The sequence below is a fragment of the Gouania willdenowi genome, chromosome 5 (assembly GCF_900634775.1).
Source record: "Gouania willdenowi chromosome 5, fGouWil2.1, whole genome shotgun sequence".
Classification (NCBI taxonomy): Eukaryota; Metazoa; Chordata; class Actinopteri; order Blenniiformes; family Gobiesocidae; genus Gouania; species Gouania willdenowi.
Window position 1 is genome coordinate 30,837,939 of NC_041048.1, and position 14,699 is coordinate 30,852,637.

The 14,699-nt window shown below is 38.1% G+C and overlaps 1 protein-coding gene across 2 annotated transcripts in view; it reads right to left on the reverse strand.

The window, feature by feature from the left end:
• Positions 1-14,699, reverse strand: part of LOC114462870 (formin-like protein 20) — a 474,381-nt gene that overhangs the window by 457,040 nt on the left and 2,642 nt on the right. For both annotated transcript variants that reach the window (XM_028445952.1, XM_028445951.1), the window contains exons 3-7: positions 13,976-14,037; positions 13,791-13,856; positions 12,106-12,313; positions 11,097-11,158; positions 10,912-10,977 (exon numbers count right to left, since the gene is read on the reverse strand). In XM_028445952.1, coding sequence (XP_028301753.1) covers positions 10,912-10,977; positions 11,097-11,158; positions 12,106-12,313; positions 13,791-13,856; positions 13,976-14,037 — 464 coding nt within the window. The remainder of the gene's footprint in view (positions 1-10,911; positions 10,978-11,096; positions 11,159-12,105; positions 12,314-13,790; positions 13,857-13,975; positions 14,038-14,699) is intronic.

Here is a 14,699-nt window from a genome sequence, read left to right on the forward strand (position 1 = left end):
TCTGTTATAAATAAAATGTATCTATAAATGCTTGGTATATCAGTGATGACAATGTTGATCATTACCTCATTTAATGTTTAATTAAAATATATCTATGATCTTATTTAAGTAACAGTGACTTGATAAGCTATTATATATATATATATATATATATATATATATATATATATATATATATATATATATATATATATATATAATAATCTTTGTTTATTTTTAAGGAAAAAGAGCAAAGAAGAGGCCCAGCCAAGGCTCTCCAAGAGAGGTGGAGCAGCTTATCCTACAGACCTTCAGGAGACCACCTCCTCTCCACCAGCTCTGACTGAGGATGAGATGTTTTTCAGAGACCTGCTTCCTATCCTGCAAAAAGTGCCACCAGAATTTAGGGAACGTTAAATTTCAAAGTTTTAAACTTCTTGATTATCATCCGGTAACACTAAATTTGGAAAATTTTAATTAGGTTTTGGATTGGGCTGGGGTGGGCGGCACTCTTTGCATGGCAGGAACCACATTGTGAATAGTTGTTTATACTAGTTTGTTTATTATGTAAGTATTATAATATTGAAGTAAATAGTTTGTTTACTCCGGCTTCCTCCCACAATCCAAAAACATGACTGTAAGGTTGATTGGAGTCTCTAAATTGCCCATAGGAGTGAATGAGAGAGTGAATGGTTGTCTGTGTCTGTGTTGCCCTGTGATGGACTGGCGCCCTGTCCAGGGTGTACCCCCGCCCAGCGCCCTATGAGAGCCGGAGATTGGCACCGGCAGACCCCCGCGACCCTGTTAAACGGGAATAAGCGGGTATGAAAATGGATGGATGGATAGTTTGTTTAAAATTGAGGTATTATGTTAATGTACACGGTGTTCTTTCAGAACTGTTGATTAAAAACACATTTTGAAGTGTACTTTTGCTTTCTTTTTAATTTCTATCAATGCATCTTAACAGCAATGTGTACACCACATCAAGGTTATATATTTTGTTCATACAAGAATATATAGTTTCTTCATATTGATTCTCTGTGAGACCTTTAATGCCTTAAATTACTTTCCGAGGTGAGGTTTCTTGGATTATTTCTTTCTGGTTAAAAATGAAGCTGACAGACGTTTCTCTCCCCATTCTTCCATATTTATTATACACATGTTAATACAATAGGAAGTTTGCTCTATAGAAGTATGTGGTTGGCTCTTAAAATAGTCATTTTGGGTGTGCTGGTGCAATATGTCTAGCCATGGAACGGCTCCTGCAGACAAGTACGATGTGAAGACCTCTCGTCCATATCTGTTAGCTGTGGTCCTAAAGGAGTCACCTGTGGCCAGATACCTGCACAGTGAACAACATAGAAAAGCTCAAATCATTGATAATCAGATATATATAATGTGGGTGTGTGTACGTGTGCATAAAAGGTGGAGAGATTAGAGAGAACAGGCCTTATCTCCCAGAATGTGTTGCCAGATGACAATAATTAACAGTAGTAAATAAATGATTTATTAATAAGAGTTAAAAACAATAAATATTAATGAAACAAGCCTCATCTTCCAGAATAGGTCTCCAGAGGACAAAAATAACAATAGTAAATAATTTATTATAATGATTAACTTTTATTTTAGTTGTAATATATTTATGATAAAAACAATAATAAAGCAGGCCTTTTCTCCCAGAATAGGTATCTCCAGAAAACAATAATTTTAATAATTCTGCTTTTAAATTCCCTTGGGATTAATATAGTATCTATCTTTATTGTGTATTTAAGAGATGTGTCTGATGAATCATAACATCTTCGGTTGCTTATGAAACTTACCAGAGACAGACAGACAGTTGTTCGGCTGCAGAGATGGAGCTCCGGTAGTTGGTATCCTGCCGGGACATCTGTGGGCCAATCCGACCCAGCAGGTCGTCGAATCGGGCGCTGGTCATCCACACGTACCGCTGGAAGCAGTCATCATCCAGGTGTAGCTTCTGAAGCAGTCAGTGAAGCTCACCGAGTTGGATGTGGCGCTGGTTAACCTGGTGAAGCCAGGAAAGCCGACGTTTCTTCCCCTTCCGAGGTTAGGAGCAGTGAATTGACGGAGGTCCTCCATAGTTGATGGTGGAAACAAACAGAGCCTGGTTGTCGCCGTTTGGGAGTCTGGTGGGCGGAGCTTCGGTTCAGACGCGAATGTGAAGCGAATAGGGAAACATTTTTTGATCCCGCGAATCCTGCGGAAGGTTTCGCGCGACAGACGCGAACGGTCCCGCAGAAACCGCGTTTGGTGTGAACGCAGCATTAAGGTTAGGCTCAAAACATTCCTCTTTGGTAAAGCTTTTAGTTAGGAACCAGCTCATAGCTCATAGTTAAGATGCAATAGGCATAGACTGCCGGGGGGGGGGTCTGGCATGCTCGGTTGGAGAGGGCGTTAAGAGAGAGGTCATTTAGGTTAGAGAGGGACCGGAGAGGGTCCCATTCCTCTCTTGACCACTCCCTCTATGTCTTCTTCTTCCCTTGTGTGTTTGCTCCTGTACTCCTTCTGGCTTTTGTCTTGCAGGTCCGTGGGATCCTTAGTGTGGAGTTACAGAGTCTCAACAACTCTGTCTCCACCCTTTCCTCTGCACACACCCAACACAGCATAACGTGGATGGCTGTTCATCATAGGAATGGGATCCACACAAGGTTCCTGCTGCTTAACAGAAGGTTTTCCTTGCCGCCATGATGAATTCATGTTGGGTGTGGGATACATATGTATGTGTATATACGTATATATGCATATGTGTGTATCCATAAAATGAAGAGTCCATTCTTAAGACTGCTCTACTGTAAAGTGTCTTGAGATACCATTGGTTATGATTTGGCGCTATACAAATAAAAGATTCATCTGTGTTCAACTAGTTAACTAGTCAAGTGTTTTGGCTGCTCAGTGTGTAAACATGACAAATTGTAGCATACAACTAGTTAACTAGTCGAAAGCAGATCCACTAGTATGTTGTTTTGTCCACAACTAGTTTACTAGTGCCACACAAAGTCTTCCAGTAGTTTACTACTGAGGCCAGAAACACTCCTGCTAGTTTAACTTGTGGACATTGAGGCACTACTTGTTTACATGTAAACTGTACGGGGCTTTACTGTAAACTAGTACAGTAAAAACTGTCCTTACTAGTGTGACTAGTTGACATTTTTGCATTTAAAAATTTCTGAGTCTCAGTAGTTAACTAGTAGGGTTTGAAATGTGACAGTTTCTCTTACTAGTTACCTAAAACACAAAAATAATGATTCACTAGTGTAACTAGTGAATCATTATGAGTTCAGCTAGTTAGCTAGTGATAATTTGTCTTATGACTAGTAAAATTAAGACAAATATCAAGTAGTTAACTTTTTTAAATCATTTAAACCAACTGGTTGACTAGTGTGCAATATGTAAATGAGGTGGGTGGGATTATAACAAAATCCTGGATCCTGATTTGGTTATTTTTTATTGTTGTTTTGAGAACCTATTGGAAGCCGCAATCTTCACTTATTCCCCACCTCTTCGTTATCATTTTGTTTAACAACTGTTACTATTGACATTTTACATCTAACTTGTCTACGAGTAAAACATGTAAGTCTCACTAGTTAACTAGTATGACTAAAAACAAGGCAAGTGCAACTAGTGGACATATGATCTCTTACTAGTTAACTAGGGAACATTTAGAGCCTCACTAGTTCACTAGTATGACTCAGTCATCTCTATTATAACTAGTGAACCTTTGTGCCTTTACTAGTTAATTTGTAAAAACTGTATCCTAACTAGTTAACTAATAAGGTTAAAATAGTCAAACTAGTTTTAACTAGTGGACATCTTGGCTCTAGTTAACTAGTAAACACAAAATACATATTACTGGTTAACTAGTGGATATTTAGCACCTTACTAGTTAACATGTAGGGAATTTTCCTCTCTACTAGTTTACTAGTACATGTTTCAGTGTTCTACTAGTAAACTAGTGCAGTCAAATACATTACTAGTACAGGAAACTGAGCTCTGATATCAAAGATATGCTCAACTGGCTTTCCATAGAAATCGCAGACATCTGCATGTGTGTAAGTTTGACTGGTTATTATCTGAGCCCTTCCTGTCTTTTTTGGACCATATTTTTGTGAGACTCAGCACTTTAGCACATCATGTGCTACTTATATACTCACATGTAGGGAAGGGTCAGTAATGTTTAGGTTGTAAGATTTTGTTTTTTTAAAAGAAGGATGGACTACATTTACTGATAGTTTTGTGCAAAAATAATTTTTCAGCAGCTGTATCCAATGGAAAATGATATTGTCCACAAATCCTGGTCTTTATACACATTGAAAATTTTATTTCTGAAAACCCAGTTTTCTTCTTTATAGATATTAAAAAAATAAATAAAGGACAAAATTTCTGTTGACACACATTGACATCGGTCAATTATTTTCTATTGACTCTGAATACATAGATTTCTAATACCTTTTTGTGACGTGTATTTGAATTAGAAAGCAAGCTCTTTTCCCATTTAGTTCAAATATTATTTTATTGTACATATATATATATATATATATATATATATATATATATATGCTGATGTTGCTGCTGACATAGCACTTGTTGTTGTTGCTGCTGATGTTGCCCTTTACTTGTTGCTGCTGATGCTGTTTTTGCTGATGCTGATGTTGCTGTTGACCTTGTTGCTGGAAAGGTGCCAGGGCACTTCTCGAGCACTACCAAGGTGCCCTTAAGCAAGGAACCAAACCCCAACACTGCTCCCTTCATTGTAAAGCGACTTTAAGTACCCAGAAAAGCGCTATATAAAATTGATGTATAATAATTATTATTATTTCCCCAGGGCCACCAGTGAATTCCAGGAAAGTCTGGATGGCAGCTGGTGATGCTGGAAAGACAGATGACTTCCAGGAAAGACTGGCGCGGGTGATTGAGCTATGAAGCAAATCAATGAGCAATACCTCCAGAATCTCCAGAGAGGGGGGGAGGATGAGAGACTTGATGGGACGGTCACAACGGTTATGGCTACCAATTACACACTGACAACGAGATGGCTCACCCAAACTACACTTACAGGGGAAGTGTTGGAAGCAAAGTGTCATTGCGGGAGGTTCTTTAAGAATGCAAGGGGCCTTAAGATAAATCAATCCATAACCAAATGTGGAAAAGGGAAGAAACGGATGAAGCGCATTGTGGAGAAACTAAGTGAGACACAGGAGGACTCTAATCAGGAAGCACCCCACAGTACCAGAGACCTCTAAGCGCCAGTTTCATCCCAAAACCACAGGAGGGACCCTCCTAACACTACCTCCTGCACCCAACCTATGAAAGAGAGAGTGATATGGCCTCCAGCTAACAATAGTACAGCATAAAACCAACTTGATGAGAACCTGAACAGAGTTCTTGAGACTACGCTAGCGGGATCAGCCGAGAGGAAAATCAACTGTATGACAACCATCATCTTCACCATGGCCAAAGAAGGCTTTGGCACAGAGGAGACGAAAAGCGCCAGCAGAACCCGAAGCAACCAGCTGAACAGGAGGGCAAAAAGGGCATAAAAGATCTGACCAGTGGACTCTGAGGGCAACTCTGCAGACTAAGAAGGGCAAAAAGGTCTTTGAAACTGAGGAAGGAGAAGGAGGTCAAGAGAGCCCAGTTCATTAAGGACAATTACAGGTTTACCAAAAGCCTGTTGGGCGAGGCAAGATCTGGGAGACTGACCAGCCCCAAGCAGGGGGAGCAGTACCATCGCCCCCATCCTGTTTGTCATAGGAATGAATCTGATCATAATAGCGGCAGAGGAGTCCAGAGGGCCATTAATGGATTTCGGCACATGGCAACCTCCAATAAGAGGCTTTATAGATAACCTCACTATAACAACTTCAACTCATGTACAAGCAAGATGGATCCTGAGGGCACTTGACAATGTGGTAACCTGGGGTTGAATGCGGTTCAATCTGAGAAAATTGAGGTGCATGGTAATCAGAAATGAAGGAGTGACAAGCAAGTTCCACCATCATGTTCAGGAGTAGACATTACCATCAATCGACAGAAACCCAATAAAGTGCCTAGGGAATTCGTATGACACATCACTCACAGGCAGGAGCAATGTTTCCAGGACAGAGAAACAGGCAGACGAATGACTGAAAAAGATTGAGAGGTCAGGACTACTAGGAAAGTTTAAGGCCTGGCTCTTCCAGCATTGGCTGCTACCAAGACTTATGTGGCTACTGACAATTTATGAAGTGCCCATGACAGCAGTGGAAGGAGTTGAGAAGCGAGTGAATAAACATCTTCACAAGTGTCTCAGAATTCCACCAAGCTTCACGTCAGTAGGGCTATACATCAGGTCTGCCCCTACCCCTATCGTCATTGGTTAAAGAGTTCAAGGTGGCTAGGTGCAGGGTTGAGATGATGTATCAGGATGCCAATGATGAGAAGGTCAAGAATGCAGGTGTCACAACTAGATAAGGACACAAATGTGCAGCCAACGCATCAGTATCGCAAGCAGTAAGTGTATTGAAGCTGAAGGACATTATTGGGAACCCAGCCTTAGGGAGGCAAGGACTCGGATTCAACCACTTCCAGCAGTGGGGTAAAGCAGACCCAAGGCAGAAAAGAGAAATGATCCAAGCCGAGGTTGGGCACTTGGAGGAGGAGAGGAAGAGGTCGAGGACAGTGAAACTTGGAATACTAGCAGCCTGGACAAAGTGGGACTTGCCAAAGCTGAAGGTCACCTGGCCCGAACTCTGGAGGCTAGAGCTTTTTTGCATCTCATTCCTGCTCCGCGCAGTGTACGACACCCTTCCATCACCAACAAACCTCCACCGATGGGGAATGAGGGAGGACCCGCTGTGCTGCTGATGTTCTCCTTGTTGTTGTTGCTGTTATTGCTGTTGACATTCAATTCAATTCAATTCAACTTTATTTATATAGCGCAAAATACAACAGTCATCTCAAAGCGCTGAACAAAATATAAAAGTCCATAGTAAAAAAGAAGAAAGAACCCAACAAGATCCACATGAACAAGCATTTAGCGACAGTGGGAAGAAAAAACTCCCTCTTTTAAATAGGAAGAAATCTCCAGCGGAACCAGGTTCAGAGGTGGCAGCCATCCGCTTCGACTGGTTGGGGTTAGTGAACAGAGGGACAAACAGAATAGGATAGAAGGATAGTCCATCCAGACTAGTAGAGCCGCGAAACATTGGTCAGTCCATCCGAGTGTCCCAGATTAGTTGTGCCGTGAGCCATCGATCAGGAACCGCCATCTCCAGCATCAAGACACCTGAAACAGAAAAGAGAGCGGAGGGCGAGGAGAAGGCACAGAGTGAAGGAAAAAAAAAAAATATATATATATATATATATATATACTGTATATGGGGTGTATATCAGTGTAAATGGTGTGAAGCAGTGTGAGCAGTATGATGGGTTATGTAACGAGGGACAGAAGTGGGGGGTTGTCTACAGTCCAGTACAACTGTGTCTGTTGTTTTTGCTGCTGATGCTATTGCCACTGTTGATGTTGCTGCTAACGTTGCCCTTGTTGTTGTTGCTGCTGCTGTTGTTGCTGCTAACGTTGCTCTTGTTGTTGTTGTTGCTGTTGCTGCTAACGTTGCCCTTGTTGTTGTTGTTGTTGTTGCTGCTGTAGTTGTCGTTGCTGTCCTTGGTGCTAGTAAAATATAGAGAACAGCTAATGAATCTTCTAAATCTACTGCAGGCTTGTTTTTAGGTGAGTCTCTATGACAGAATCCAACATAAAATAAACTAATTCAAATTGTTAAAGGCCATCTTAGATGGCTGATATACACTATTCAAACAATCTATGGAGAGCACAGACACAATTTGAAGTTAAATTGATGCAAACCTAAATACTCATTAAAACACTTTAAAACACATCTGAGATTAAACTTGTTCCCAGAGAGTGTGTCACTTTAAGGTACTCTTCATTTTTGATTCATTATTATTATAGTATTGATTAATTTTCATCTTTTTCACTCTTTTTAGTTCAGGAGCCAAATAAGGACCAGTTTGGTCTTTATTGGGCCAGTATAAAGTACATAAGGTATCGACAATATCCAAGCAATAAGTAGCAGATATTATTCCCGGCAGGTTCTCTTTAAATTTCCTTGATATTGTGACAAATTTTTTAATTTCATTCAGGGAAAATTGCTCAGTTTGAGATAAACTGAGTTCTTTCAACAATTTGTAATTAAAAATTTTTTTGGTCATTTTACTTATTCCCAAGGGGCCGAATTGGATGCTCTAAAGAGCCGGAGGTGTTCTTTAGTTTGACACGTGTCTTAGACTAAGACAATAAAACACACAGTTGAGATTAAACCTGTGTTCAGAGTAGTGTTGTGTTCAAGACCACACTATCCGAGACCAATATGCACCGAGACCAAGACGAGACTTCTGGGAGCCGAGACCGAGTCAAGACCAAGACCATAAACATTTTTTTTTAAATTTAAAAAAATATATAAATGAATAAAATTATGACAAGTTTCAACAGTTAAATAACATTATCTCTTACATTTTAGTTTCTTTTAAATACATTTGACAGAGAAGAAAGGTGCCTGCAAAAAATTAACTAAAATATTAAAACTACTACTGCTACTGATACATCATAATTATTGTACATATTTGAAAACAAGATTTTCATGTCAGCTGAATGTACAGCAAGTGTTTAAAAGTATTTCTACCAAGAAATAACATGGCTTGTCACCTACACACCGCAGAGTGTTTCTTCTTTGCTAGGGTTGGGCATCGTTTGGATTTTAACGATTCTGATTCCGATTCTCAATTTCGATTGCTGTTCTAAACGATTCGCAATTCCGATTCTTTGAGTTGTGCAGGTACACAGGCCATAGATTTCACAAGATAATTTTTTAGTTTGAAAAAGCCTTTACACAGGCCATTTTATTAATTCACTTAGTTGATATAGTTTAATTTGGTTACTGTAATGTAACTGGGGTATTCAATTACAAAGGTCCCAACTGTAACTGTAAAACTGAAACTTGCTGAAATAAAACTACAGACAAGTTGGCAGCAGTCTAAAAAACAAAGAGCTACAGGTAGATGTGAAACTAAATAAAACAAACTCAAACCCTGGAGCAGTCATGTGACAAATCAATCAATAGTTCTTGTTGAGAAAGATTATTATTCTGAATACAGATGAAACAGAAACTATAAAAAATAGTTATATTGTGAACCTATTTATATTGTAGGGAACGTATTATATACATAAATGTAATTGGAGTCTAAAGCCACAAAAAAACACCACTTTAAAAAGAAAATAGACTAATATAAGACCTCTTTACAGTCATTTGAGTCATTCTGCGCGACTTGCGGCGATGACGCGCTGGTGACAACATAATCCAAGATGGCGGCGGCCCGGACTACAGCCGTGTTGGCTTTTATTAAATAGTGTCTATTTAATAAAAGCCTTAAAAGACATAGATATAATGAAAAGAGTAGATGGACGGAGGCATAAACATGCGGACTTTCACACGGACACACACGGACTTATAAAACACACACGAACCTCGGAACAGGCTTCACCAGACAGCTGGCGCTAGGACCCAGAGGCGGAGTAAATGCGTCCCCATACTGCATCTACAGGCTGTAATATCACCAGTTTATCATTTTACCTGTTGTTAGAGCTACTATCTTTACCAGAGAGCTAATATTTATTCCTGGTAATTGTTTTCTGGAGTTTCAGTGGGATTTTTACTGGTGATTAGTTTCTATCTCCCTTCCACTCCGTGGTCCAAACTGAAACTGGAGCCACACACACACACACACACGTCACTCAGTCACATTAAGGAAGGTTGCGGTCATTATACGGGGTGGATTAAAGAATTAATAAAGGATTGCTTTATCCCGTTCTTCTTCTTGTTATTATCACATTTCAAAAAAGTTTAAAAATAGCAGGAATTAGTGCTGGTCTCGAATGGTCTTGAGGGAAAATCCCGAGTCCGGGCAGCCCGAGTCCGAGATGAGGCAGAGTCAAAATGCTTCCGAGACGAGACCGAGACCTTTAAAATTTGGTCTCGAGACCAAGACTGGTCTCGACTACTACAACACTAGTTCAGAGAGTGTGTCCATGTCTGCACATCACTTTAGATACAAATTATTCTTGTTTTATAGTAACTGATTACCTGATTTCCCATTTGCGCTAAAACAATTTTGAAATAAACTTATGAAATATAGTGATGTTTTGAGTAATGATACTTACCATTAGTTGTTAGAAATGTTTTTACACATTCCCATCAGCAGGAGGGTGAAGGCAGTGGTGGAGCTTTAGTCCGGGACTTTTTACTCTTTTTCCCCTGAAAACAAACACATGAAACTTCTAGTCAGCTGATAAAATACTTCCACAGTCATGGCGTCATCACCTCTAAGATTGATGTGTAAACATTTCTGCAGAGTAGACTTACGTAGTTGACTTTGTTGCTCCAGTCGGGATTATTTAAAGCATGGATACGAGCTTCCTCTTTGGCTTGTGTTTGAAAGGCCTCTCTTTTTTCTGCTGACATTGACTTCCACTGTGGATGAACAATAACAACGTGTCACACACACACGCACACACACAAACACACTGAAGACAAAATGTGAAGATCACAGATCATTCACTGAGAAACAAACCAACTTACACGTTCAGAAAGAAGTTTGTTTAAAACGGCACTGTTCCTGATGCCAAGCTCTTCTTGTACCGTCTTCCTCTCGCTTTTTAAGAAAAGCATGAACGCATTGGGAGGTTTCTTTATATACGTTCCCTTATCCTCTTTACGCTTCCTTTTTCTGAAGGAAAACACAAACAGTGAACAGAGCAGGGAAACAGTAGCTGAGAGTAGTAGAGAGAGAGAGCAGGGAGACACTCTGATCGAGAGTCACTCAGAAAAAAGACAATTAAAACAACTCAAGGACACTCACTTTGGAACTGGGATGGGTTCCAGGGGGGCCTCTGATGGCATGGCTGTCACTACGCCATCCAGATCTCTACAAAGATAAAAACATAAACACGCTGGATGAGAAATCATGTCACAAACATGTGAACCAACGTCTGTGATCAATCAGGTCTGTTTGTTTGTTTGTTTGCTTTGTTTTACTTTGCTTACCGTTCTCCAAAAAGGTGAAAATAATTGTTTCCTTCAGGCATGAGGAATGGCACACTGTAAGACTGGAGACACAAAAACATGAATATTAGACACTCTGTCATGGTATCAACCATCCACCAACAAACTAAACACCAGGGTTTGGGTCAATTATAATTACACTTGTGTATGGTAATTGATAATTAATTACAATTATGGTGTGGTTATAATTGTAATTGCAATTTTAAGAAAAATCTGTCGCTGTCAAAATTGTAATGAAATTGTAATTTAGTTCAGATGACTCTGTAATTGTAATTACCATGAAAATTCTATGAAAAATTGTCAATCATAATTTAACACAAAACTGGGGAACAATGTTACAGTTCTATGTACAGTTCTACACGTATGTAGTTAACAACTAATAAAATATTCAAACTTTCCCACATTTTACCAATTAACAAAGAATTTAAACATTTTAATTGATTAGGAAGTCTAACAAGGTAACCAATAGATAGGAAAGAAATTATATGATAGATATTTGTTGTTAGTGTATTTTACAGCTGATTTAGGACTCGTTATCATAAGAGATGCTAACAGAAAGCTAACACAAGAGGACTTACATTTTATGGGGTTATTTATTAAAGTCTCAGTAATTGTGATTGAATGTAATTTAACTTTAGTAATTGAGAATGTAATTGTAATTTACTTTCGGAGGATAGAAAATAATTGTAATTGGAAAAAATGCTGGTAACTGCAATCATCATTACAGTAAATTGTAATTGAACATGGATAATTGGAAACATAATTGTAACTGAAAAATGTGATTGACCCAAACCTGCTAAACACCACTGCTAGGGTCTGTCAAAGAAACCAAACTGGGTGATATTTAAATTCCTATAGTGACTGGATAAAAAGATCTAAATAAACCCATTAAAAACTGTGCTTAACAACAGAGTCTTAATTCTTAATGGCTGAACAAATGCATGTGCTGATGTTGCCCAGATTGGCTGGATGTGTTTCAGTGATGTCTTACTTGGAGCTCAGTTGAGGATGGAGGAGGAGGAGGAGGAGGAGGAGGAGATGACATCAGGGGGTCAGTAGAGGCCCAGAGCACCATATCTGCAATCTCTGGACAGAGCTCTATCACATCATTAACATCAAGAAGAAGACTGTTAAACTCCTCCTCCTGGACCAAGCTGTAGATGTTGTCCAAAGGCTCCATCAGGATGGTCTTTGGGCTCCTGTGACACAAAGTAAAGAGAATAATAAATAAGCTGCTGAGGCTCATGCATGGGAACCAACACCTTACACAGACCTTAAACTAAACTCACACAGCAGACAAATACAGTATAAGCAGCCATGTGACTGGATATCACCTTTATTTGTATTGTCTTATCTGGATAATAAAGTTTAATTCTTGCATTATAACTAACATTTTTTGAAAACACTTTACAGGACAGGCCTTTGCACTGTTTAGTTAGTTTCTAACACTGACTGAATGGAAAGATGTGTTTACCTTATATTAAACAAATGTTTGTTTCCCCAGCGACATGTCTTTTTTTCCTAACCAATAATAAAATGAACTAAACTCCACAACAAAGGCGACTCATTTTCTTTGTATCTGCAGATACATTTAAGCTCAGATTTTAACCATTTAAAAATGATTTTATGCATGATGAAGCATGTTGAGTAAACAATGGAGATCATACGTAAAACTGGGCATTTGGATTCAAACATTTATTAGTTTGTTCCAGACGTGTCATAAATTACACACACACACACACACACACACATCCAGCTTAAAATGTCTGAACAGGGTAGAAAGAAGTAAAACATATTTAATCTAACCCTTCTCCATCATTTAATAATCACATACTATAATCATCCTGATTCCTGAGTCTTTATGTACATATGACAACAGTATTTATACTATATATACATATGTGTATATCTATAAATACTGTGTACATGAATATATATATTAATATGGGAAACTTATTTGCCACCAAGTTGCACAGTTTACACACAGTCTAAATGTTAAATCTAAATTTTAAATCTAAATGTCACAGGTGAAACTAAAGATTTAACTAAAATAAAAATTCACCTGATGTACCAAAATAAAAACTAATTTAGATTTAACATTCCACTTTAAATGTTGATTGATTTTTTTTCTTTGATTGAAATGTTTGATTTTTCAGTTGAATAATAAATACACAAATGTACTACCCATAATATGGCCCTAATACAAAAGAAGACTTCAATACAAAAAAATAAATAAATAAATAAAAACTCAAAGAAAAAAGGGTACAAATGCAATTATTTGGGTCTCAAACATTTTTTTTCCTTTTTTTTTTTTGCATTTGAACACTTTCTTTCCTTGATTGAAAATGTTTATTTTTAAGTCAACTTTTTTTTTTATGATTGAAAAGGTTTTTTTTTTTGATTGAATAATAAAGACAGAAATCTACTTTCATACAAAAGTAACATAAAAAAATTTCACATACATGTTTTAAACATGGTTTGTTGCTAAATGTTGCAAAAAGTTGCTGTTTCATTTTAACATGCGAGCTTCTAGCCCCACATCCTCCACTACAAAACACAAACAGTGAGCAGAGCAGGGAAACAGTACCTGAGAGTAGTAGAGAGAGAGAGCAGGGAGACACTCTGATCTAGAGTCACTCAGAAAAAAGACAATTAAAACAACTCAAGGACACTCACTTTGGAACTGGGATGGGTTCCAGGGGGGCCTCTGATGGTATGGCTGTCACTACGCCATCCAGATCTCTACAAAGATAAAAACATAAACAAGCCGGATGAGAAATCATGTCACAAACATGTGAACCAACGTCTGTGATCAATCAGGTCTGTTTGTTTGTTTGTTTGCTTTGTTTTGCTTTGCTTACCGTTCTCCAAAAAGGTGAAAACAATTGTTTCCTTCAGGCATGAGGAATGGCACACTGTAAGACTGGAGACACAAAAACATGAATATTAGACACTCTGTCATGGCATCAACCATCCACCAACAAACTAAACACCAGGGTTTGGGTCAATTATAATTACACTTGTGTACGGTAATTGATAATTAATTAGAATTATGGTGTGGTTATAATTGTAATTGCAATTTTAAAAAATCTGTCGCTGTCGTAATTGTAATTCTGTTCACATAATTGACTTTGTAATTGTAATTGCCAAGAAAATTCTATAAAAAATTGTCAATCATAATTTAACGCAAAACTGGGAAACTATGTTACAGTTCTATGTACAGTTCCACACGTATGTAGTTAATAATTAATAAAATATATAAAATAATCAAACTTTCCCACATTTTACCAGTTAACAAAATATTAAAACATATATTTTCATTGATTAGGAAGTCTAACAAGGTAACCAATAGATAGGAAAGAAATTAGATGATAGATATTTGTTGTTAGTGTATTTTACAGCTGATTTAGGACTCGTTATCATAAGAGATGCTAACAGAAAGCTAACACAAGAGGACTGTTACATTTTATGGGGTTACTTATTAAAATCTCAGTAATTTTGATTGAATGTAATTTAACTTTAGTAATTGAGAATGTAATTGTAATTGACTTTCGGAGGATAGAATATAATTGTAATTGGAAAAAA